The sequence below is a fragment of the Sarcophilus harrisii genome, chromosome 3 (assembly GCF_902635505.1).
Source record: "Sarcophilus harrisii chromosome 3, mSarHar1.11, whole genome shotgun sequence".
Taxonomy (NCBI): Eukaryota; Metazoa; Chordata; class Mammalia; order Dasyuromorphia; family Dasyuridae; genus Sarcophilus; species Sarcophilus harrisii.
The window spans coordinates 549762902-549787130 of NC_045428.1; the positions used below are offsets into that span (position 1 = coordinate 549762902).

The window sequence follows — 24229 nt, forward strand, 5'->3', positions numbered from 1 at the left end:
TGTGAACCAGATCTGAATATGGGTAGTTAGAGTCCTGCACCCAGTGCCAGCCAAGGGAACCCTGTAATTTCCTTCTCAACAGTCGTCTGACTTCCTTACCATCTGTGAGCTGAGAGTTCTTGATGCACTGATTCAATTGCCCCCAAGGCCTACACTGGCATCTCAGCCAGATATAATAGACCTTTCCTGACAACCTTCTAAGCTCTCTTGAACTAAAAAATTGTTTCACGGATTCTGCCACTCCCGATTTGTTCTGAAGCATTATTTAAAGTTGTTGGGGGGATTTGGGAGAGCTCAGGCAAGTTCCTGTCTTTTCTCTGCCATCTCGGCTTCAACCTCAAGGCCTCGGTTTTATTCCTTTTATATCAAATTAGATTTGTCACAAGGGACAAGTCACTTCGATTCTCTAAGAAATCAGTTTTCTCATCTGTATAATAATGGTAAAAGCAAAGGGCTCTTGTGAGGTTGAAACGAGATTGAATAAAATAAGTGACAAGTCCTTTGTTAGCCTCAAGGTGCTACATACATGGGGCATATTACCATTAGCACCATATAGTGCATAGAAGTCAGGAAGATTTGAATTCAGATCTCACCTTTGATATGTCTAAGTGCTCTGGGGAACTTTCTGAGATTCTAAAATGAGAAGGCATTGGTTTGAGCAGCACTGGGAAAGGGAAATCTTTACCAGAATCTATCCTTATGAAATCACAGGTCCACTAAATATATACACACATATTTACATACACTCAGGCGTATATGTATATATAGACCTACATATATATTTGCTTGGTTTACTAGTTTGATCTTTGAATAGACAGTTACTATTTAAAATGTTTCCAACATAGCTCAGGCTCCGTTGGCATTGTTTTCAAGAACTTTTGGTTACCTTCAAGCCAAGATGAAACAGATGACAGTTATGGAGGGAACAATAAAAGTCTCTTATTTGATTCAGCTCCTCATACTAGCCAGCTAGTATCTTTGAGGAATCTCAGTTCTGTTGTTCAGTATATCATCACTCCCATGCCTGACCTTCCAATTCAGAGTATCTTGTCATTATCTAGGTCAATGATTAAAATAAGTACAAAGACAACTCCCAAGTTCACTCCATGGCATAGTAGAAAGAACCCTATATTTGGAGTTAGATCAGGGTTCAAATCTGTCTTTTTTCTATTTAAATTAACTTACTACATGATGTTGGGCAAATCTCCTACTCCTGTAACCCTTAAGCCTGGAATTTTGGAGTTGGGTGAGATGACACCTAATTTCACTTCCAGTTCTAAATCTGTGATCCTAGGATATACTAGCAGTCTTTCTATAGGAATTATGAATTTATTGATGAACATCTCTTGGGGTCCAGGAGAGCCCCTTCTAAGCCCATCTCACAACTCATAAATCTTCAGCCTGGCTGCAAGACAGACTTTGTCTAATCTTTGGTCTTGTTCCCCCATGAGTCTCTTTAGGGATTGTGTTTTCTTCACCTATCTGCCTCCTTAGCTCTGAGAATATTAGAAAATATTCAATGAATGGGATAGCATGAAATAGAAACTAGATCTACTTTTGGTCCACGGGAGTCACACTTCTTCCTCAGAGTCCTATCAAGAGGAGAGGAAAGGGTACCATCACTCAGGCTTCTAGGTGACTGTTTATTGTGCTCCTACCAGATATAGAAAAACAAGAAATGGTCCCATTGCTTAACAAGTTGCAGCTGGAGTCAATGGCAGGCGGTTGAGGGAGAAAATGGAGCAGAAATAATTGTGGTGTGGAGAGCCATAAACTCCCAAGACAGACCAAGAGTAGTAAATTGCATACACTATGCCTATGAAAGAGATTTCATGGTGCAAAAACGATCTGTTATGTTCTCTGACTTTTATCAGTCATTTCCCTCTCCTTGGTCTATTTAAAATTTGAAATTGGTTCTTTGATCCAGAGGTTCTTATAGGTATATTAGGTATATAACAAAAGAAACAAAAAAGAAAATCCCCATATGTATTAAAATATGCAGCACTGTAGTTGAAAAAGAACACTGGAAAACAAAGTGCTCACTGATTAGAATTGGCTAAATTGTAGTACATATAGAATATTGCAATCCCATAAGAAATGGCAAATATGATGAATTCTGAGAATAATAATAAGATTTATGTGAACTTATGAGATCAAGTTCTGCTTAATCATTGTATTTTAATATGCATAATGACAACAAAAAATTAAATGGAAAGAACATTGATCTGAACACTGAAGAAAATTAATACTACTTTGATCCCTAAAGTTGCTTTTCTATGTCCTTGAGTTCAGGAATTTCTATTTCCTTCTGAATTAAAGTTGTTATCTTTCTTACCAGTAGCCCTGGGGATATTCCCAGGATATGTTTGTTATCTTTAAGACCTACAAGTGGATACTATTCCTCAAAAGATTTTTTTTTGTCTGTCCTTGCCTGTCCTTGTACAATTAAGGGATTTTTAATCACTTCAAGGAGACAGCAAATGTGGTAGTTTTTATCCCCTAACAAAAATTACAAGATGCAAATGGATCCCATAAAACAATTAAAATTTCTTAATTGTCAGAGAGAGGTGGTAATTAACCTCACAAGAATGGCAACCCACCTTTCTTGGTATAATCAATCATAATCTTCCTGCCCAAGACTGACAACCTATTACTTTTTGTCCACATCTACCAGGACCCCTTTTTTGTTCTGTGTCAGTAAAGAGGACCCTGTTATTGGGGTTTCTGGCTTTACTGAAGTTGCCAATCTGACCCATTTTATCAGTTATACACATTACTATTAATAAACTGATTTTGCTTGGAACGCTGTACCTGAGTTTACCATTATTAATTTTATTTGCCATAACTGCACAATTATGATGATCAGCTTTGACCCTGGAGATGAGATAATATAATGTACCTCTCTTCAGTGGAGAAACAAAGAATTATTCATATGAAATATGCATGTGAAATTGCCTCCCCTTTCCTCGAAATTACTTCCAATTTATCCTATTTGTAGCTTATTTCTATATAGTTGTTTGCATGTTTTCTCCCCCACTAGTCCGTAAACTCTTTGAGAATAGGGATTATTTTTTGCCTTTTTTTGTATCCCTAGGACTCAGTGAAGGGCCTAGTACATACTAGGCACTTAATAAATACTTGATGAATTGCATATGAGGCTGAACAAGGTGGCTCTGCTGAATGGATATATTTCTTTAAAAAATCTTTGTTATGAGGAAAGTCTTGTTGGGTAGGAAGGTAGGGAAGAAATGTATTGGGAAATGGATATAATCTAAAAACAAAAGATATTAATAAAACTTTTAAACATCAACTTAATCTTGGGATGAGTCCTGGTATCCTTTGAACTCCCCTCTGGCTCCATGACTCTGAGACTAAATGTGGCAGTGCTGATAAAGGGTTGAGGCAGCTATGTCCTTATACGCTGGAGTCCAGGATATATATGGCCTGTGGGTGCAGCCGGCTTCTGAATTGGTGTCCATGGCCCCTCCTACCTGTGGAACAGAGCAGAGGAGAATCTGGATCTGACATTTCATAAGGTCTCACCCTTAACTCTGACTGGGGACCCTGGGACTGTTGGAAGCAAAGATAAGGCCTCCCCCTCAAATGCCTGTTTGTTTGAAAAGAGGGGAGAACTTGGGGAGAGGAATTGGGCGGGTTCTTGGACATACTGACCTGGGAGCCGGAGGCCTGGAAGACAGCAGGCCAGACCCAAAGCAGTGGCCATGCAGCCAGCAGATCCCACAATACCTAACCAGCAAGACCACCCCCACTCGTAATAGCCAGTAAGAGGTCCTCGGGGATGAGTAGGTAGGGTTCGCTCCATAGCCACCTCCACAGCAAACCAGAGTGACCCCAGTGCTCCAGGGAACCCTAAAGCAAAAGTGAGTGGGTTGACCCCCGTGTTTTCGAGTCCTGCAGCAGCAGCAGTCTCAGATTCTCTTCCTTAGCAGCCCCAGCCTGGACCAGTCCCTCCCCCATAGTTTCTGGATGCTGAGCTCATCTGCCCTTCTCCATTTCCCGGAGCTTGGGTCCAGCCCCTAGTTTCAACCCTGACTCTACTCCTTGCTGTTCCCCTCCCACCTCACCTCCGGCACCTAAGAGGCATCCTGATGCCCAGGCCAGCCGAACCCTTCTCCTGGGATCAGTCCCCAGGAGCTGCACTTGGGTCAGAGTGAGGAGCAGGGCCACCAACCCACAGCTACACAGCATCCCAGCCACGAGCAACAGGGCTCTGGTCAGCACCCGACGTCCTGGGGAAGGGGGAAGGGAGAGCACCAGAGAAGGGGCATAGGGAGCACCAAGGAGTAAGGCTCAGGGAACACCAAGGTGGGGAGAGCTGAGGGGAGGGGCCCAAGCAGCATTTTGCAAGGGGTCATGGAGAGGGAGGATGTTCAGGGGAATCAGGAAACCCTGGGGGAGAAGAGAGCTGAGGGAAAACTGGATGACCTCAGAGACAAGTTATCATTTACTGGGGAAGAGGCTGGGAGAAACTGGGGAAGAGGCTGGGAGAAAAGGGAATGTGAGAAACAATGGAGAGGTAAGCCCTGGGGAGGGAGCCGAAGGGAAGTATGATGGAAGGAAAATGGGGTAGGAAACCCCGTGGCCGGGACAATGTACGTGAGGAGATGGGAGTGAGGGAAGGGTGTCTGTCACAGCAGGTGCTGGCTAGGAAGACAAGCCCCAGGACTTGAGCAGGGCCCTGCAGGCGGGGTAGGGGTGGAGGTCTCACGTGGATGTGTGGCCAGGATGGAATCGTACTGGTCGCAAGTCCGAATGCCATCCAGTAGATTGGTGACACACGCCCGCCACAGCCCTTGGCATTTGTGGCTTACCTGGGTGTGGGCAGAAGGGGGAAGACAGACTGGAGGGAGTCTGAAAGGCAGCGGGCCGCTTCCACTCCGAAGAGGGAGCCGGAGCCTTCGTTACACACACGTCCTAGTACGGTTTTCCCTACTTCAGCCTGTAAGCTCCTTGAGGACAGGGCCTGGGTCACATCAATCTTCACGTCACCCTCCGACGTCTCTCGGGGTCCGACCTCAACCCTTGCGTTATTCTTTCTCCCCCTACTCCTCCTACACTAAGCCTCAGCACCAAGGAGAGCTCCTGGTTACGGGCTCTTCTCTCCTTTCTCCTTGCATGCAAAGGAGAATTTAAAAGTGCTAAATTACCCATTAAGAACTGCGCAAAAGAAGGAGATGCGTTGCTTTCCACTGAGTCCTCTTGCCAAACTAGGCGAGCCAGGAAGGATTGATCGGGAGGTGGATTAAGACCGGTTCAGAACGCGGTGGGAGGGCTAGGATCGGAGCTGGGAGGGTCTTTGGAAATGGGCAGGACTGGATGGGATCAGGGGTAGGAAGGATGGGGAAGGGCGCTAGGGGCAGAGTAGGTCCTGGAAAGAGCAACAGGGGGCTGGAGCGAGATTAGTCCGGGTTGGGGCCAGGATGCGGATTAAGATTTATTTGGACTGGATCGGAATTTGCAAGGGGTATGACCTCGGTGGAGAGGAGGGTCCTATAATCCTGAACTAATGCCGGGTTTTATCAGCAGCACTCAAATTGCCTGCGACTGGGGTAGGGTAGAGGTTAGAAGTTTGAGAAAGGGGCGGGCCTGACTCTCCCCCTCTCACCTCCAGACTGTCATCTGAGTTAACCACCCAGCAGTCGGTCCAGGTGGCCGTGAGCAGCAAAGCCGTAGAGAACAGGGCCAGACTGGCCAGCGGCAAGAGACTGGGTCCTAGCATTGGAGCCTGCAGGCGACAGTAACCCAGACGTCCAGCCGGTCCCATCTCCCAGCGCCACTCGTCCTTCCCATTACCCACAGAAACCTCAGTCTCCCGGAGAACTACAGGGCGGAGTCCCGTGGGGAGAACCTGAATTTTATAACCACAGACTGCGGGATTGACTTTGTTGGCAGGTTTCACGCTTCCGAAAGGTGGAAGGATTTGACGCTGGAGCAGATCACGGTCCCCGGTTCCTATCCCTCACCTGAAGTAGTAAAGCCCCAGGATGCCCGGGAGTGGGGCTTCTGAGGCTCCGCTATCCCTCGGGCCCAGGGTATATCTATAACTCCCCGCCGAGGCCGGAGAGCTGGGCTCTAGGACTGTGGGAAAAGTCACCGGCTACCTATGTGAGGCAGACAAGGATGCCGTCTATGGCGGATTATTCCCAGACACAGTCTACAGGAGAATTCGTAGATACAGTCTCAGAGGATTAGTCTCTGATGCCATCTACAAGCATTAGACGTTTGACTCGTATTAAACATCTGCTCCACTCAGTAACCCGCCCCGTCTACATGAGCATACGAGTCTCAGAAGATTGGTCACTGATGTCCTCCGTCTAGGAGAGTTAGACATCCGACAAGGTCTAGAAGGGTTAAATAAATATTAATCCGTATTAGACGTGTACCCGGGTTAGTCATTGACATAGTCAATGATTCGGTCCAGGAGGACTGCCATCTCTCCGAGTTTTGATATTAATATAGTCTCTCTGGTCCCACTGGGTCTAGACCCCTCATCCATCTTTTTCTAATCCCTCAGTCCCTTCCTATCCCACCTCCCCACCCTGAACTGCCCGAGGGCCGACCTGCACAGGAGGACTTCCGGATAAGAACCTGGCCCTGGGTTCGGTCTCGAGGTCGCGTCCCTAGAGACAGAGTTGGAGCCGAAGATGCTGCCGCCGCCGCCGCCGCCGCTACCGCCCAGCCCCGCGCCCCCGGCTGTAGCCGGTTGGGACCTCGTTACCCAGTCCTAGCTCGGGCTTCGCCTGGTGGAGTCCTGCGGGTTGCAGAGCTCGAACTGGAGCTCTGGGGCAGGCAGGCCTAAGGGACGCGGCCAGGGGGTGGAGAGCTGAGGGAGAGCTCGGGACGGTGGAAGGGGGGAGTGCAGTGAGGGGCTACTGGTGGGGGCGGGGATTCGGGAGAATCACATGCGGATCCAGGTTTCCTTCGCATTCCAAGTCAAGCCCTGGGCACCTGTCCAGCCCACGAGAGCAATCTTGGCCCTCTTTTCTCAGGGACAAAAACTCTACACCACCCTTTCCCCTCCCTAGCCGCCCCTGCATGTGCCCCACCAAGGCAGTACAGGAAGGGGCTTTTTGTCAGCTCTCTCCTGGGCCCACTTGGCAGACCATCAGAGCAGGGACTCTACGGCAGTCTTCTTTCCCAGGCCTCAGGCCCCAGCCTTAAAAGAGTCTTGGTCTTCAGAATTGGGGGATAGATTCTTAGGCTTCTAAGAGAATATGGAAGGGGGACAGGATACATCTCTTCCCTAGGAAGTAATGTCAGGACAGAAGAGGCTCTAAAGCCCTAAATAGTCTCTACTTTTAATCTCAGTGCCGATTCTTTGCACAAAAGGATGACCTAGGTCCTAAGGGATGAAAACCAAGGAGAGGGAAATCAGATTCTCCCTAAGAGGAGGAGAAACCAGAGTTTAATAGTAAAAGTCATGAGACTTTCTTTGGCTCTATTCTTTTAAACTCCTGCCTGTTTCTCTGCAGTAATTAGGAGTGAGACCTCTTATTCACTGATGCCAGTGAGCAGCACAAGGGAGAAGCCATTGGTATTCATAGGACTTAAACCTTAGAGGTTATTCATTGAATTCTCATTTTATGGTTGAGGTGAGTCCCAAAGAGGTTGCATGAGATCACAAACCTAGTGGTAGTTTCCAGGATAGAACCTGGTAGAAGGAAGGAGGGCATGCTGGTCACACTTGATCCCTTTGCCTCTCCCCTTTTGCCTGTCACCTGTTGCTTGTCTCTGTTCCATCACACTCACCATCACCTCCTACTCCCAGACAAATGAAAGACACTGAAGTCAAGAAAAACAAATCAGGACTTCTCTTTGCATAGAGGACTAAAGTCACAGAAGCATAGCTTTCCACCCTGGTGGAAAGACAAGGAATAAAAGAGAAAGGGACGGGAGTGGCTGGGGCCTGGGAGGGGGCCAGAGATGGGGGCTGCTAGGTTACAAGCCTGGGTCTCCCCTCATGGGTGCAGGCACTTTTACAATTTGTCTGAAATTCAAAAGAAAAAAAGGGGCATTAGTTCTGCTGAGAGAACCCTGGGCTCTGGGGATCCCAGATCTCTGGGATCTCTGAGGAGCAGAGGTCACCCCAGCATCCACTCACATCCCACCCCCAGCCCACTGGTCTAGACACAGATTGGCAATGGTCTTAGCCCACACCATCCTCCTTCCCTGTTCATGTGACAGGAGGCAGATTCCTGAGCCCCTGCAGTAGTGAGCTCTCTCTCCATTTCTCTAGATGTGTGTGTGTGTGTGTGTGTGTGTGTGTGTGTGTGTGTATGTGTACGTGAGAGACAGAAAGAGAAAGAGATGACAGAGAGAAACAGAGACAAAGACACAGAGAGACAGAGAAAGAGAGAAAGAGACAGAGAGAGAGAATATGTTTTTATCTCTCCGAATTAATGCCAATGGGCCACTCTTGTGTGTGCCTGTAAGACTTTGCCTTATTCTGTGTTGGTATGTGTGAACTGAGGAATGAGTGCTATTGGGAGCTACCTGATAAGCCATGGGGATGACTCTCACCCTCAGCCCAGAGCACAGAGGCTGGCTGAGGGGTTACCTCTTCACCTGCCTTGGGGCTGACAGGGGCATAGAGGATGTGGGAGTTAGGGACAGGATCAACAGGCCCAGGGCTGGGCCGGGGACTCAGACATACTCCCGAGCAGCCGCAGAGGCAGGCCCAGCTCGATAGGGTTGCTGGGGGCTGAGTCTCTCTCTTTCAGGACAGGTGCAGCAGAGGAAGGAGCCCCCCAGCATGATGAGGCTGGCAGATGCCCAACCCACAAACAGCGCTGGCCCAAACTCATACCTGGGAGGGAAGGAGGAAGCAAGAGAGGGAGAGATCAGATTAGACAAGACCTTATTATAGCTGATTCATTAAGTCATAATATTATTCCTACCCCTCAGGGCCTAATTTAAATACTATCTCCTTCATGAAGATTTCTGTGACTAATCCTAACTAAACATATCTTTCCCACCTTGAACTCTTGTCTAGACTCTTCATTGACCAGTCATGTATCATATTTATTTTTTCATGTGTTATGTGGGAAAATGGTGGCCTTGCCATGTAGCCTTAAGCAAGGGACAATTGGGGGATAACGCATATGCTTATTGAATTGAATTGAAAACTCTAATTTCTGAATATATAGATTTGACCAAACTACTCTCTGGTGAAAAATTTCTGGTGCTTATAGAAATCTTTTGCTTACAGAACAAATTGCAAGTTCCTTGGACTAGAATTCAAGGTGTTCTGCAACCTAAATCAATATATTTTTCCAGCTTCATTTCAGATGGCCAAATTGCCCAATTCCTCTACTCCTCAACCTCCTATCCCCCACCTCCCTGCATAAGTCCAGGCCATCTCCCAGATCAAGAATGTTCCTTTTCTTCATTTCCACCTGTTGAGAGAAGCTTTCTCTGGTCCCTCCCATCCTCACGACTCAGAATGCTCTTTTTTGTCCCTGCCCCATTCTATCCTAGAGCAGACCTTTCTGTATACATGCTCTGTCCCTTCTAACAGACTGGAAGCTTTTTGAAGGGGGGGATATATGTCATTTTAAAATCTTTGCACTCCTCATCACCATGTTCAGTGCTTGGCATATGGCAGGAATTTTGTAAATATTAAATTTATTAAACATAAGTCTAGGCTCTGCCTAGGTTGAAAGGTCTTTCACCCACCAGTCAGTACCAGAAGCCTAAAAATCTAGCTAATAACTATAGGGATGAAAGAATTGAGAGTGGCCCTAGTCTCCCTATTCGCTCTAGGTTGATAGATGGAGAATAATGTGTACAGCATCTAGGGTCATCCTTGTGCTGAATCAGCCTGGACACAGGCTTTCTCCTGTCACTCCCCCAAATGAGGTATTTCCCCCATCTTATTCCCTTAGTTTGGGGGCAAAATTCTGAGGAGGAAGGATTAGAGTAAAAACCATCATTCTCCATATTACTGATGTTATTGATGCTTTCCTTGACAATGTTCTCCATTCCCTAATTCTGGTTCAAGCACTAAGGCATTCCCGTGGTATCTCCACTTCTCATTTGGGGACACAGTCCCTGGGAAACACAAAATTATCTCCTGGAGCCCCGAACAGATCAAGTGCATCCCTTTCAAAGTCCTAGCTACCATGTTCATTCCTGCTTCTGTACTAGATGATCTACAGGTTAGCCCTCACTGTCGCTCCATAACTAACCCATTTTTTTTGGTTATATTCAGTAGGGATTTAATATTTGAAGCATGATAAAGTGGGAAGTCTTCTGTATTTAAAATTGGGACCTGGGTACAAGTCCTGGACTGTTTACCTATTAACTTATTTAATTATTACCTAAGTCATAGTTTTTCTCTGGTTCTTAGTTTCTTGATCTAAAATAAATTGAATTGGGCTTACTAGTTGTAAGTTGCTTCTGATTTGAAATCTTTAAAGCAATGATCCCACAGTCATGCTATTTCCTTCACTTGACATGTACCTCACAACTAACTCTATACATTCTCATAGACTTATAGAATGATAGAGGTAGAAGGGATCTTTAGAATCATCTAATTCATTTTCAGCTTGCAAAGAAGTAAACTGAGGCCCAGTGACTTGCTCAAAATCATGCCTGATAAGGACCTGACAGAACTTGAATCTAGTTCTATTCACACTAAGCTTCCAGTTCTTTCTACCATATCATGTTGCCCAGAACTAATTGAGATTCTTTACAGTCTCTTAAAGTAACAAATGTAAGAAGTAAATGAAATATTTCTGAATCATTTTTTCTGGAATGCTTAGAATGTTAAGAAATTTTGCTTCAAATTTCAGTGGTCCCCCACACTGAAAATCGTCACTGAAAATGGGAGAATTGAGCTTCTTTTCACTTTATAGAATCTCTTAGTTGGAAGTCCCTTCAAGAAATCATGACATCCAACCTGTATTTGAATAAGAGTTACTTCCATAACCCAACAAGTGGCCCTTGAGACTTTGAGAGGCAATGTATTGAAATGGATGGAGTGCTGAATTTAGAATTGGAGGTTCTGAGTTTCAATTATGGATTTGTCACTTACTACTTGTATATATAGCCTTGGGTAAATAAAAACTTGCTTTTTTTGGGTCTCAATTTCCTCATCTGTAAAATGAAGAGAATTATCTCCTAAATCTAAAGAGATATATGTTAATTTAATATCAATGAGCATTATTAATTTAATATCAATAAGCATTTATTTTAAAATCTATGATCTTTTTGATTCAATTCAATAAAGATTTATTAAAAGAGCTATGATCTTTTAAATTCATATTTAGAAACAGTTTTGAATGCCTACTATGTTACTAGTCACTGTTTGAGGTACTAAGAGCCCAAAGACAAAAATGAGACAATCTCTGCTCTGAATTATTCTTTTTTACATTCTACTGAAAGAAAACCACATATATAAATATAATATTCAGTTTAATCCCCTGAACTCTGGATTTCTGTGGGTGTGAATTAGAGTTATTAATAAATATGTACTTAATAAGTTATTTATCCTTATAACCAGTGATCGCCAAGCCCAAATAGCCATTCCGAATAGTGTTAATTGTTGCTAATTCTTCCCTTATGTTGAAATGAAATTTGTCTCTCTGTCACTTTTGTCTACTGTTCCTATTTTTCCCCTATGGGGTGAAACAGAATAAATTTTAAGTGTCTTCCATTTGATAGCCTTCAAATACTTGATGATGGTTCTTACATCTCTTTTGAGTCTCCCCTCATCTGGGTATATAGCCCATTCCTTTAGATAGTCTTTCTTCCAGTGGCATAGACTAAAACACCATCATTCTGGTCACCCTCTTCAAAGGATGCTTTTTGGATTATCAAGGCTCTTACTTAACTCTGCTCAGAGCTGAGCATTACTCTTCAACTGGGATCTGACCAGGGGAGAGAACAGCAAGACTCCTGTCTCCTCCTTCCTAGAAGCTCTGCACCTCTCCACTTGATAATTAAGAAGGAGCATTCAGAACTGATCACCATTCTCCAGTGTGGTCTTACTCAAGACATTACACCAAGATGGTCATTTCCCAAATCCTAGATACCATGACTCTGGTAATGTAGGCTGCATTTGATTTCTTGGTCATGGGAGCTTCTGGCCCATTTAAAGCTTCCAGATCCTACATAGGTGAGGACAGAAGCTTTGTATGTATTAGTCTTATCTCTCTAGGGAAATGGAATTCCTACTATATTTTCTTGTTTTCATTCTAAACATGGGATAAGAGTATTATCTAGAATAGAAACAGCCAATATTAAAAGAAATAATAAGATATTTTGTGTTTCAAGATCTTGAAGACATAGGGCTCGTCAAAATCCTGTATATATTTTACATATTCCTTCCTAAGCTAACATTAGAGGATCTATATTTGAAGGAAATCATATAGCAGATCAATAGCTTATTGGGACTATGGAAGAAGCACAAGCATCACATCAAACATTTCATCATTTTGCTTAGATGCTCAGAAAAATGTTTCAAATGACCAAAGAGCAGGCCGGACAGATAGTCAAAGGGATGTCCTGCATGTATTGTGTATCACCCCACTAAATTAGAGGGTATCAAACCCAGAGGAAGATATCTTAATGAGCTTTGGCAATGGATGTTACACATGTATTAGAGTTTGGAAAATGAAAATATGTACATGTTATTGTAGATACATATTCAGGATTTACTTATGCCTCTGCTCTAGGAGGAAAAACCACAAAGCATGTAATGGACCTTTTATTGTCTTGCTTTGCTTTTTTAGGAACTCAACAGGTCAAAACTTACAAAGAACCTGATTATGTTTCTTTGCAGTTTAAAAAAATTCTGTGATTCTTGGGATAGTTCACATGTTATGAGAATTCCTTACAATCCAACAGAATAGGTTATAGTATAACGCAGGGGTCCTCAAGCTTTTTAAATGGGGGCCAGTTCACCGTCCCTCAGACTGTTGGAGGGCCGGACTATAGTAAAAACAAAACCTTTGTTTTGTGGGCCTTTAAATAAAGAAACTTCATAGCCCTGGGTGAGGGAGATAATCGTCCTCAGCTGCCACATCTGGCCCGCGGGCTGTAGTTTGAGGACCCCTGGTATAACGTAAGAATAGAACTTTGTAAGTCATTCTTGATAAACAAAAAAGGGGGAAAAGTCCCCCAAGAACAGATTTGCTAAAGCACTATATACTATTCATCATCTCACATTGAATTACTTGTCCCACACCCCAGCTGATTTATTTTTTTCTTCACTACATTGTTTTTCCTCGATGAGATACAGAAAAGATTAAGGAGTCAGCTTTGCTGCCCAGCCCTCCTGTCACCATATGTGATGTGAAAGAATGTCAATGAGACGTGGAGGGGCCCTGATAAGGTAATAATTCGGGGTCAAGGTTTTCCTTGTATTTCCACAGATGAAGGAGACACATGGATCCTGGAAAGATATAACTGTCCTGTCCAAATTGATCCAGAGCATGAAAATAAAAGAAAAGAAGACTCGCAGAAGCCGCCGCTACCACAAGGGGAATCGAGTAGCATGGCTCCTGCAGCTGGCCTTAGTCCTGGCACAACTTAAATTGAGAGAAGGAGAAACTAAAACCTTCTGGGGTATTATACAAAGCCCACCATGAGTGAGAGTAATTGGATGGGGAGAATACATTCCTGAAATTCTATTGTATGGAAATGGATCTCAATATTTAATTAAGGAATTTAGTATTAATAACCATGGAGAGGAGTCAAATAGTTCAGTACAAATGCTAGCTTTGACAGCTGTAGTCTGATACAACTTATTCATTTTCGCTATAAATATGATCCTTTTCACAGGCTTTTCTGGCTAATAGGAATGTTGCAAACCTCTAATTGCGTAAAAAAGGGTTTAAGTCTGTAGTGCCATAAAGCATACATTTCCTCAGTTGAACAACTACTATTATAAGTATATTGGGACAGAACTGTGAAACCATAACTCCCAATTGGGGAGGGGGGGGAATTCATATATCACCCTGTCCAGATGGGGACTTATGGGACTCTGAAGAAGCTGATCCTCCTTTTCTGGATTGCAGAACAGAACAGAGACTTTGTCACACTGATTGGAATCAGACATATGTCCAGGTATAATGATACTGGTAACTGCCATATGCATAGGGGATCCCTAAATTGAATTGGTGGGGAAATAAAAGGGGAATGATCAGGTTTGGAAAATCACATTACGATTCACTCCTGCAGAGGGATATTATCGGAACAAAAATAACAATGTGTCATACAAAACAGAAAGAACAATGTGTCATATAATGCTACTGTGCAGGCATGTTTGGGGAATGATTGTGCTTTCATGTGGGGAGAAATTGGCCACGTGACAGTAACAAAGATACAAGAGTTTATAATGTTACTTGCAGAGGTTTCTGAATGCATAGAAAGTAAGATTAATACCAGTATTGTGTTTGTTATGAAGCCTTCATTTAATACATTACCTATACAGAGTGATAACTGGTATCACACTCGAGCAGACCATTCCTAGGAGAACATTGAACATTTGCTCAGCAAAAGTAGAAAGAAAAGATATATTTCATGTATTGTTTCTGGTGTAATTGCATTAATTTCTATTTTAGCTTCCAGTGCCTCGATTGCTATGTCTGTAACCATTGTTCAAAATCAAGTGGTTCACACTAATTATTTGCATAAACTTACTCTGAACATCTCTAAAGGGTTTGCTATACAGAATAAAATTAATAAGGAGTTTTATGAAGTTATAAATCAATTAAGGGAGGATGTCCTTGAAATAGGACAGGAAGTGGAAATATTAAGGATTAGACAAAGATTGGCGTGTGATTACAGATTCACTAGTTTCTGTATGATTAATGAGGAATACAATGAGAGTGGGAATGGAATAAAATTAGAAATCACCTTAATGGATTATGGGGAAATTCAAATATTACATTGGATATTGAAGATCTTCAATAGATCGCTGATATATTACAGAAGAATCACACGAAAATCTAGAACCTGATCAAACAATGGCTGATCAAGGAACATTCAGTACCGTTGGGCATAAAATTATACTCATAGCATTTGCTGTAATTTTGCTTAATCTATCTGTGGACCTACTCTGGTGGGCTGTTTTCTGACCATAGTTAAAAGAATTATGGAGAATATTCGCAGGCAGGATCTCAGACTTCAAGACTTGAGAGCACTTCAATAAATAAAAAAAAGGGGAGAAGTAGAGAACTCCCAGGAAGCTAGAAACTTCGGTAACTGGGATGTTCCCCTGCTTCTCAGATTAATCAAGGGTACATGTAAGCTTGAAATCATGAAAAAACATAAGGTCCTGGCACAATTACTGGGGCATTGTGAACTTTTCATATGATTGAGTCCCTAGAAATTAACAACATAATTCAGAGAGTTAGATCATAGAAAACAGAAACCAGGGCTGATCACAGAACGATGCTTTTCATAATAACATATAGTTTTAAGATATATAAGTAGCATGATTTCTTTTAATAAACAGCTCTGTTGAATTATCAGCAACCCTGTCTCCTTATTTTCAACCACCACTAGCTCATTTGTGTGGTGCTGGCCACAACATATCCTCACTAGAATGGGAAGAGACTTGGGTCCCAGAACCTGACCCATTCTGAGAATATAAAAGATTCAACATAGGGGTTGAGAAGAAAAGGACTGTGGGTGGCCCAGATTCCCCTGAGGATCCCGAGAAAGCCCGCTCTCCTCTTCCACCCCTGCCCAGTCTTCCTTACCTGGCATTGACTGGTGTGTTGGGATTGAAAAACTCCTGGGTTACCAGCGTGGCATACCAGGAGACTGCAGTCAGTGTACAGAGCCCTGAGGACAGAAAGACCCAGCTCAGTCCTGTTCTGGTTTCCTGGCTCCTAGGTCAAGTCCGGCTGCCCTTCCCCTTCCAGCAGGGAGCTCCCCTCAGCCTCTAGGCTTGACATGGCATGCCAGGTACAGTTTGGAGACCACCTGCTTCTGCCCTCTCCAGTGGAGGCAGAGGTTGGGAGGGGGCCATGACCGGGGCTGGCCATGGGGCAGGACCGTGGGGAATGCAGGACTTACCTGCCAGGAGGAAGAGAGCACCTCCAGAGACAGCAACCCGGCCCTTTGTCACAGGGTTGTTGTCTCCTACGCGGGTGCATTTCATGCCCACCACACTGACGACCACCCCGATGAAGCCCAAGAGCACGGAAACGACCATGAGGGCTCTTGAAGTCTGGATGTGGACTGCAGGGGGAAGAGATCAATTACTCCCCAGACCCCTTACCCTCAGCCCAGTTCTTCTCAGGTGTCCCTCCCCATTGCCTCTGCAGCCCTGCCTCCCTCCCACCCAGCAGCTTCCACTCCCACTCTCCTCTCTCTGTTTCATTCCTTCCATCTAACCAGCTTCTGGAAGTGAAAAAATCACGTCAGAGCTGGAAGGACCCTTCCCTCCTGGGAAGGAGCTGGGCCCTCCCAGCTCCGACATCCTGGGTTCTAAATCCCGCAATCCAAGACCTCCCAGCTCTGACATCCCATGTTCTAAGGGCCCTCCCAGCTCCGACATCCTGGGTTCTAAATCCTGTAATCCAAGCTCCTCTTTCCCCTCTCCCTCAGGAGGGATGTGATTTATTCAAAGATACACAGTGAATAGTTGGGACACTGGAGATTTGAATCCATGTCTCCAGATGTTTAAATACATAATCTTTCCAATTTCCTCCCAAATCTTGGAGCCCTGGGGCCTCTGGTAGTGAGCCATTCCCTCCCTCTTTGTTTCCTGCTCTGAGGTCTCTGAGTTAGGATACAGCCCATAGTAGGTGCCAATGAAATCGTGCTCTTGTGTGTGGCCGACATGACGATGACGCCATGTTGTTATTTTAGGACTTTTCCTTTTTCTTTTTTTACTCAGTCTGTTTAGCCTCTCACACACCTGACTCTTGGAATCACCCTCATTGGCCAAGAGTGCCACCCTCACCAAGGACAGCTGAGATTATTAGAACATTCTAAGGCCTACGAAACTCTTTACATTTACATTTATTATCTCAATAGGTCATCAGCCACCCAACAGATAGGCTTTATCTATAGAGTATTATTATCCCCAATTTAGAGATATGAAAACTGAGACTCAGAAAAAACAGATCCTAAAAGTACTGGACAAGTGGGCAGTTGAGTGGTTGGCCCATAGTTGCAGAGTTAGTGGGTGACAGGGGTGGAAACCGGGTCCCAGTCTCTCTTAACTTCAACTCCCCCGTCCCCAATGGACCTTTCTATGCTCCCTCCCAGTCCTGACATTCTGTGTTTTAAGGTTTGACATTTTTGTTCTAAAAGGCCCCTTGAAAGGCTCTGAAATTCTGCCTTCTCACTTTGTATGTTCTGTTCCAAGGTCACTTGCAGTCCTAACACTCTGTGTCATAAGCCTCCTTCTTTTGGTCTTGATAATATTGGCTGGGAAGGGCATTGACTTGGGAGTAAAAAGAATCTGTCTCTTAACTCCCTGTGTGAGCATTGGGCAAATAATGTTAATTCTCTGGTCTCAGCTGCCTCATCCACAACGGGTTGGGCTGGATGACTCTGTTCCAAGCAGTCCTAGACCTATCATCCTGTAATAAACCCTGTCCTATTTCCCAATGGCCAGCCATCTTTTCCAGGAAACTTTCCTGATTTACACAGATGAGGCAGACAGATTTCCCTGCACCGGCACTAGGACTGCCATGGCTCTGCAGCCCCCTCCCCCAATACCTCTGCCCTTTAATAGGGCTGTGTGTATGTCCTATACAACCATGTCCATGTCATTGGGACTGTCAAAACCCCCTCAGTGGCCTCCCCCAGATGTGCCCTAGCTTTATGTTTGGTGGGTGAGAACAAAAGGAAAGGAAGCCAGTCCTCAGGTGAGTGACTCCTAAGACGGAGGGTCAGCACCCGACTCCACCTCCCCCATCCATCACTAGGGCCATCAGACAAATCCCAAGGGAAGGAGAGCTATTCAGGACCCGAGTGGGAAAAGCTGAGGTTGTTCTAGGGACAAGCAATACAACCTGAGTCACCGGGATCTAACTTCCTCGATTTAGACCAACCTTGCCAGGGTATGCAGGGTTAGGGAACAAATGCCAGAAATATCAGGGGGAAAACTAATCCCTCCCAGTCTCCCATGACCTCCACTCCCTCCCCCAAACTCTGCCTTACTCTTGTAATCTTCAGGACCCCTGCACTCCTCTAAAAACCCTCCTCAGCACAAACACTATCATCACTCTCTCCTCCGGGGCTCCAGGGCAGGATATAGGGGGCTGGAAAAAGGAGGAGAAATTGTGGGAGATGTAACTTATGGAGTGGAAAATGTAGGTGTCTAATAGGGGTTGTGTTATTCTGGATGCACCTAAGAGTAAGGCAAGAGGAGACTCCAGTTCTCTACTTTGCCATTGATCTCTGATCAAAAAAGTCACTTGCCCAGTTCAGATTTTGATTTTCCTCATGTTAAAATTAATGAGGTTGGAATGAGCTCTTTTCCAGACTTGAACTTCTAGGGTCTAAGGGCCCTCCTATCTCCGACATTCCTTGTTCTAAGGGCTCTCCCAGCTCTGACCTCCTGGGTTCTAAAGACCTCCCAGCTCTGACATCCCTTGTTCTAAGGGCCCTCCCAGCTTTGACATTGTGTGTTCTAAAGGTCCCCCCAGCTGTGACCTCCTGGGCTCTAAGGCCCTCCCGGCTCTGACCTCCTGGGCTCTAAGGGCCTTCCCAGTTCTGACCTCCTGGATTCTAAGGGTCCTCCTACTTCTGACATCCCTTGCTCTAAGGGCCTTCCCAGCTCTGACCTCCTGGGTTCTAAAGACCTCCCAGCTGTGACATCCCTTGTTCTAAGGGCCCTCCCAGCTCTGACATTGTGTGTTCTAAAGGTCCCCCCAGCTCTGACCTTCTGGATTCTAAGGTTTGACATTTTATGTTCTATAAGACCCTTTGAAAGGCTCTAAAATTCTTCATTCTCACTTTCTATATATTCTGTTCTAGGGTCACATGAAGTTTTGACCTCGCATATTAAGTAATCCTGGCTCCCATAGTCTCTGTCCTAAGGGTATTTCAACCCTGACTTTCTAAGTTCTTAGGGTCCTTCCCCCACTAACACTAGGACTAAGTATGATTATGAATCTTACATATGTGTAAGAGTTATGAATCTGGGAGGTGGGGCAGGAGTGTCTGACACCAGGGAGGCACAGGGACTTTAGGGGGTTGGGGGAGCTTCTCTTTTAAGGCAAGTCAACAAATACCCACACAGCCTCAGAGGCACCAGGACCTCCTCCCATCCCATCTCAGTGAACCCTCCCAGAGCCCGAATCCGGTCTCTGTTCCCCCCTTGAGCCCCAAAGGGCCAATGACACAGTACAATTGCTTGGGGAGAAGCATAGGTGATGGGGCTGAGGAAGGAGGGGGTAGAAGAGGGAGGGGAGAGAGGGAGAGGGGAGGGAGTGGGTCCTACCGTCCAGGGCCAGCAGAGAGTCGTAGAGCTTGCATTGCACCTGGCCGGTGCTCTGAGAGGCACAGGACATCCAGAGTCCCTCGTAGAGACCCACGGCCGTGATGATGGCATCTCCCGCATAGGAGGACTGCTTCCACTGGGGCAGGGCCGTGCTGGCGATGATGCCCACCCAGCCCCCCAGCGCCAGGAAGTAGCCCAGGAGCTGGAAGCCGGAGTTGGCCATGGCCCGGATGGCCCAGCGGCCCGAGGCGACGGCTCAGAGCAGGCTGGGGGTCCTCTGGGGGACGGGGGGCATGACCCCGCGGGGCTTCTGTCTCCTGGAGCACAGCCGAGGGACGGGGCAGGACTTAGACGGCCGGGAGGGAGGGGGCGCGGAGGGCAGCGGTGGCAACGGCAGGAGCTGCTCGGGCTCCGGATCCAGAATGCAGGGGGAGGTGGGGGGTTGGCAATGCTGAGGCACCGCCCACTACAGCCTGCCTGGGACAGAGCTGAGTCCCTACTCAAAGTGGAGAAGTGCCCCAAGTCCCTGAGCAGGGGGATGGGGTGGACCATAGGCGGCTTCCTAAGGAGGCCACCCTGAGCCCCCGCCCCGGGCACAAAGGGGCCCAAGGTACCGTCCATCCTCCCCTGCCCCTTGGGGGCCCCTAGGACCCGCCATTTGGAGCTGGGAGGGACCTTCGAGTCCAACCCTCTGAATTTACTGAAGAAGATCTGAGGCTCAGAGAGGTTGTCTTGCCCAAGTGGGAAAGAATAAATTGAAACTCAAGTTTTCTGGCCCTAAATCCACCGTAATGTCTGGTTCACATTTCTAGAAAGTGAGGCTTGTGATGGACCTTGAAACCAACTAGTCCAACACCATCACAGTGCAGATGAAGGCTCCAAGATCACATAGTTCATAAGTGATTTGAACACAGGTCTTGGGACTCCAATTCCAGGCAGGGTTTTGGTTTCATGGTTGTTTTCTCCCACCACACCGCACGATGCTGCCACTGATTCCTGGTCCTAGAATTCTCTGACCTTTGGGGTTTCCTATATTCAGAATTTAGGGGGCAGGAAAGAAGATGCATTTCTTCTCTTCACAGGAGGTAAGATGGAAGGTTAGCATCTGGGAGAATGTTCTCTAAGCACAAGCTGCTTGGGGACCTCTCAGCTTTTGCTCCCCATTTCTGGGTTCCCGTAGTCCATCCAGGAGGGGCTCAATCCTTCAGAGAATATAAACTGGAGAAACTGAGGTGCAGAGGAGGGGGGAGGGCCCCAGAGCAGCTGGGCAGGGGATGGCTCTCAGCCAGCTTGGGGCCTGGTGTGGGGGGGTGGGGAGAGCGGCTGCATCAGTCCTTCCTGGCATTAGTCTGAAGTGGATTGTTCCAGCCCCCTAATCCCCTCCCCAGCAGCTGGATTAGCAGCTCCTGCTGGGACCCAGGCCCAAACTGCTTCTGCTCACAGCCCAGGGATGACCTGGGGGAAGGGGAGCCCTGACTGGGATAAACAGCCAGAACAATTCCCCTGAATGGAGACGGGAGAAAACTGAGGGAGCCTTGTAAAGAGTGGGGTTCGCCTTCCACACGCCTCCTAGCCTCCCTCCAGAATGGGCATCACACCCCCAGAGCCCGAGCCAGAATAACTGAGGCTGGGGACCCCACAACAAGCTCAGCTCCCTGGAGGAGAGGAGGGGGGAGCCCCACCCTCTCGGGCCCCTGGCTCAGCAGTCCTGCCCCTCCTTTCCTCCCACAGCAGGGGAATGTTTAACTGCCCTGGGCCTCATTAGAAATCCCCTCACGCTCGGATTCTGAGGCTCTATGGACGTGCTGTTGGGGGTTGAAGTGAGGGCCCCACCCCCTGCCACCCATTCCCGGTAGCGTCTACCAAGGGCCTGGCTCTGGCATTGGTCATCCCTCATCTCCACTTCATTCTCCAAGGTGGCTGACAGCTGCCCGCCTCATCCTGCAAATGCTAGCTTGAAATCTGGGGAGATATTCTCTTCCCACCTTGTACTGGGGGGATCGAGGTGCTAGGAGATTTCCACCTGCGGGGCTGGGAGAGGCTGGGCTGGGTCCAGCTCCCTCCCCACCCCCACCTCGGGAGCTCCGGGTCCATGGAGTGCTTGTCTACAGGGCCTGCTCCCTTACATTCCTCACATGACTATGCAAAAAAGGAGGGTGCCGGGCTCCTGGGGACAATAGCATCTGTGTGCCCAGGGCCCAGGCGTGGGCCTTGTGGTATGGGCCAGCGCTCTGGCCCAGCGGGCCCCAAGGGTGGCCCGCCACCCACAAGGTCACCGGCTGTGTGGCCTCCAGCTCCCCAGTTTCTCCCCCAATCCAGGACGGCCCCAAGCAACTCCAGGCCATACAAATGTGGGTCCTGGAGATCCTCTAAGGGCAAGGTCAGAGAAGGAGCAGGCTCAAGGAATAATTTCTAAGGGCCCCTCCACCCCAGACACTTGTGGCCCAACCTATAGGGCCCTAAGTTCCCCCCACTTCTAAGAAAATCCACTGGGAGGTAGCAGCAGTGTGCAACATTATCAGCTCCCTCCTGCATCAGAAAATCGAGTCACTGAGGGGGGTGTGTGAAAGTCACGGGCCCAAGGGCACCCTCAAAACCCCCTCCCTATTGGACAAAACAACAGTTTGGTTTCTCCCAACTCCCAGTACCAGAGCTGGTTCTGCCATAGACCTCTCAGTCCCTTAGGTCAGAAATTTAGTCTCAGATAACTCTGACTGTGTGACTTTGGGGAAGTCACTTAATCTGTTTGCTTCAGTTTTCTCATCTTTAAAATGGGGATAATAATAGTATCTAATTCCCAGTGTGGTTGGGAGGTTCAGAAGAGTAGTATTTGTAAAGCTGCTTTGCAAACTTAGTTATATAAATGCTAGTTATTATCATCGTTGCTTCTGACCAAAGTTATTCTGAATTTACAAAGAGGGAAGCTGCGATCATTAAGAACTGGAACGGGCTCATCAAAAATACCGAGCATACCCAATTTCTTTTTGTTACCATCACTAAACTGACAGATTAGACATCACTATCAGAATTAGCTTTTATATAGTGTTTTAAGGTTTGCAAAATACTTTATATATTTTACCTCATTTGATATTATCTAGTTGCCAGATGAGGAAAGCAAGGGAAACAAACAGAGATTAAGTGACGTAAGTATCTGAAGCAAGGTTTGAACTCAGATCCTCCTCCCTGCAAGATCAGAACTCTCTCCATTGCACCACTGGAGTTTGGAGTTTAGCAAATCATTTCACATATTGTTGAGCAGGAGAAAGGTGGATATGAAAGGGCAGAGTAGGAACTGGTTGAGAACCAGACCGAATTATTATTAAATTTCTAGGGAAAATTTTCTAGTTGGCATTTGTATTGACTGGAGAAGTAGTGTAGTATCATGCAAAGAGAGGAAGGTCTCTCTTCTGTTATACGTTTTAAGTTTTAGAGAAGGTATTTGATCTGCACTGGTTAAAGGCTTTCCTCACCAGGGGATTCCCTATACCAGTGAAATCCCAGCTCTAGTCTCGGTCCTCATTAATGACTTAGATGAAGACAGAAAGCATGATTATCCAAATTTTTCAGAGAATGTGAAGCTGGGAGGGAAGGCCAACAAACTGTATAACAGAATAGAGAATCACAGAAATCTTGGCAGATAAGCACAGTTGGTCAAGGCTAATTAAGAATGAAGCTAATTAGATAAACAGTTTAAAAGTGAGTCATGTTAAGTTTTATACTTGAGTCCAAAAAATCATCTGTACAAGTACAAGATGAGGGACATATGGCTAAACAACAATTCCTGAGAAAAAGATTTCCAGGTTTTAGTGGTGTGCAAGTTCAGTGAATTAACAGTGAGATAGAGCAGCTGAATAAAGGGCAAACTTAGGCAGCATTTTTTTTTCTTTTTCACTTAATAGCACTTTTCCCAATTATGTGTAAAAATAATTCTCAACATTCATTTTTGTAAGATTTTGCATTCAAAATTTTTCCTCTTCTTTCCTTCTCTTTTCCCTCCCCAAGACAGCAAACAATCCAAAATAGGCTATACATGTACAATTATGTTAAACATTTCCAGATTAGTCATGTTCTGAAAGAAGAAGCAGAACCACAAGAAAGAAAAAACAAAAAATAAATAAAAAAAAGTAAAAATAATATACTTCAATCTGCATCTAAACTCCATAGTTCTTTTGCTGGATTAAATGGCATTTTCCATCACAAATGTTTTGGAATTGTCTAACATCACTGTCTTGCTGAGAAGAGTCAAGTCTATCATAATTGATCATCACATGTCACTGTCTAAGTACATTATTATCTTAGTTCTGCTCCCTTCATTCAGCATCAGTTCATATAAGTATGTAAGTCTTTCCAGGTTAAAAAAAAATCTATTAGACTGCATTAATAGAAGCAAAGTTTTTTTGTTTTTGTTTTTTTAAGGAAATGCTTAGTCCTGCTGTCCTTTGCTGTGATCATACCACAACTAGAGAGTTCAGGTCTTTTTGAGTGTCATATTTGAGGAAAGGCATTTATAAACTGGAGCAGGCAAGCAGAGGTGAGAGGACTTTATACCAAGAGAGAATCAACTGAGGGAATTAGGAACATTTATCACCTTCAGAAGAAAAGAATTGACGGCACTTTCTGTTTTCAAACATTTGAAGAGTTCTCATGGAGTAACAAGCTGACGTTGACTCTTTCTGACTCTAGATGGCAGAGAAGAGGAAGATAAACAGATTGAGCCAAGTAGTGCTTGTTAGCATTTATTGAGCACCTACTATATACTGGGCATTTTGCTTTACAATGGGGAGGCAAAGAAAG

At 45.7% G+C, this 24229-nt stretch overlaps 2 protein-coding genes across 7 annotated transcripts; both read right to left on the reverse strand.

Annotated features, from left to right (window-relative positions):
* Positions 1–1648: 1648 nt before the first annotated feature.
* LOC100914556 (claudin-16-like) lies at positions 1649–7700 on the reverse strand. Of its 6 annotated transcripts, none has more exons than XM_003765477.3 (6): positions 6582–7700; positions 5627–6362; positions 4730–4832; positions 4086–4250; positions 3673–3870; positions 1649–3491 (listed from the first exon to the last, which is right to left on the reverse strand). In XM_003765477.3, exons 2-6 carry the CDS (start codon positions 5783–5785, stop codon positions 3415–3417), a joined length of 702 nt encoding a protein of 233 aa, XP_003765525.3. In that variant the 5' UTR covers positions 5786–6362; positions 6582–7700; the 3' UTR covers positions 1649–3414. The 6 variants fall into 6 exon arrangements, with proteins under 6 accessions (XP_003765525.3, XP_031818212.1, XP_031818211.1 ...); XM_031962352.1 differs by lacking the exon at positions 1649–3491 and having other exon boundaries at positions 3501–3870; positions 5627–5746; positions 6123–6362; XM_031962351.1 differs by lacking the exon at positions 1649–3491 and having other exon boundaries at positions 3501–3870; positions 5627–5746; positions 5985–6362.
* A 109-nt stretch (positions 7701–7809) lies between these two features.
* CLDN19 (claudin 19) lies at positions 7810–19880 on the reverse strand. The gene is made up of 5 exons (XM_003765465.3): positions 19436–19880; positions 16051–16215; positions 15732–15816; positions 8675–8827; positions 7810–8008 (listed from the first exon to the last, which is right to left on the reverse strand). The coding sequence occupies exons 1-5, from the start codon at positions 19656–19658 to the stop codon at positions 7960–7962; spliced, it is 675 nt and encodes a 224-aa protein (XP_003765513.1). The 5' UTR covers positions 19659–19880; the 3' UTR covers positions 7810–7959.
* Positions 19881–24229: the final 4349 nt, after the last annotated feature.

What these genes read in the sequence shown, in the direction of transcription:
- LOC100914556 (XM_031962348.1), bottom strand. Translation starts at nt 5,785, where the DNA reads ATGGGACCGGCTGGACGTCTGGGTTACTGTCGCCTGCAGGCTCCAATG. An exon ending in ACTCAGATGACAGTCTGGAG is followed by an intron (nt 4,833 to 5,626) that starts GTGAGAGGGGGA and finishes GCCCACACCCAG; the next exon opens with GTAAGCCACAAATGCCAAGG. An exon ending in CATCCTGGCCACACATCCAC is followed by an intron (nt 4,251 to 4,729) that starts GTGAGACCTCCA and finishes CCCCTTCCCCAG; the next exon opens with GACGTCGGGTGCTGACCAGA.
- CLDN19 (XM_003765465.3), bottom strand. Translation starts at nt 19,658, where the DNA reads ATGGCCAACTCCGGCTTCCAGCTCCTGGGCTACTTCCTGGCGCTGGGG. An exon ending in CTCTCTGCTGGCCCTGGACG is followed by an intron (nt 16,216 to 19,435) that starts GTAGGACCCACT and finishes TTCCCCCTGCAG; the next exon opens with TCCACATCCAGACTTCAAGA. An exon ending in TGCTCTCTTCCTCCTGGCAG is followed by an intron (nt 15,817 to 16,050) that starts GTAAGTCCTGCA and finishes TTCTGTCCTCAG; the next exon opens with GGCTCTGTACACTGACTGCA.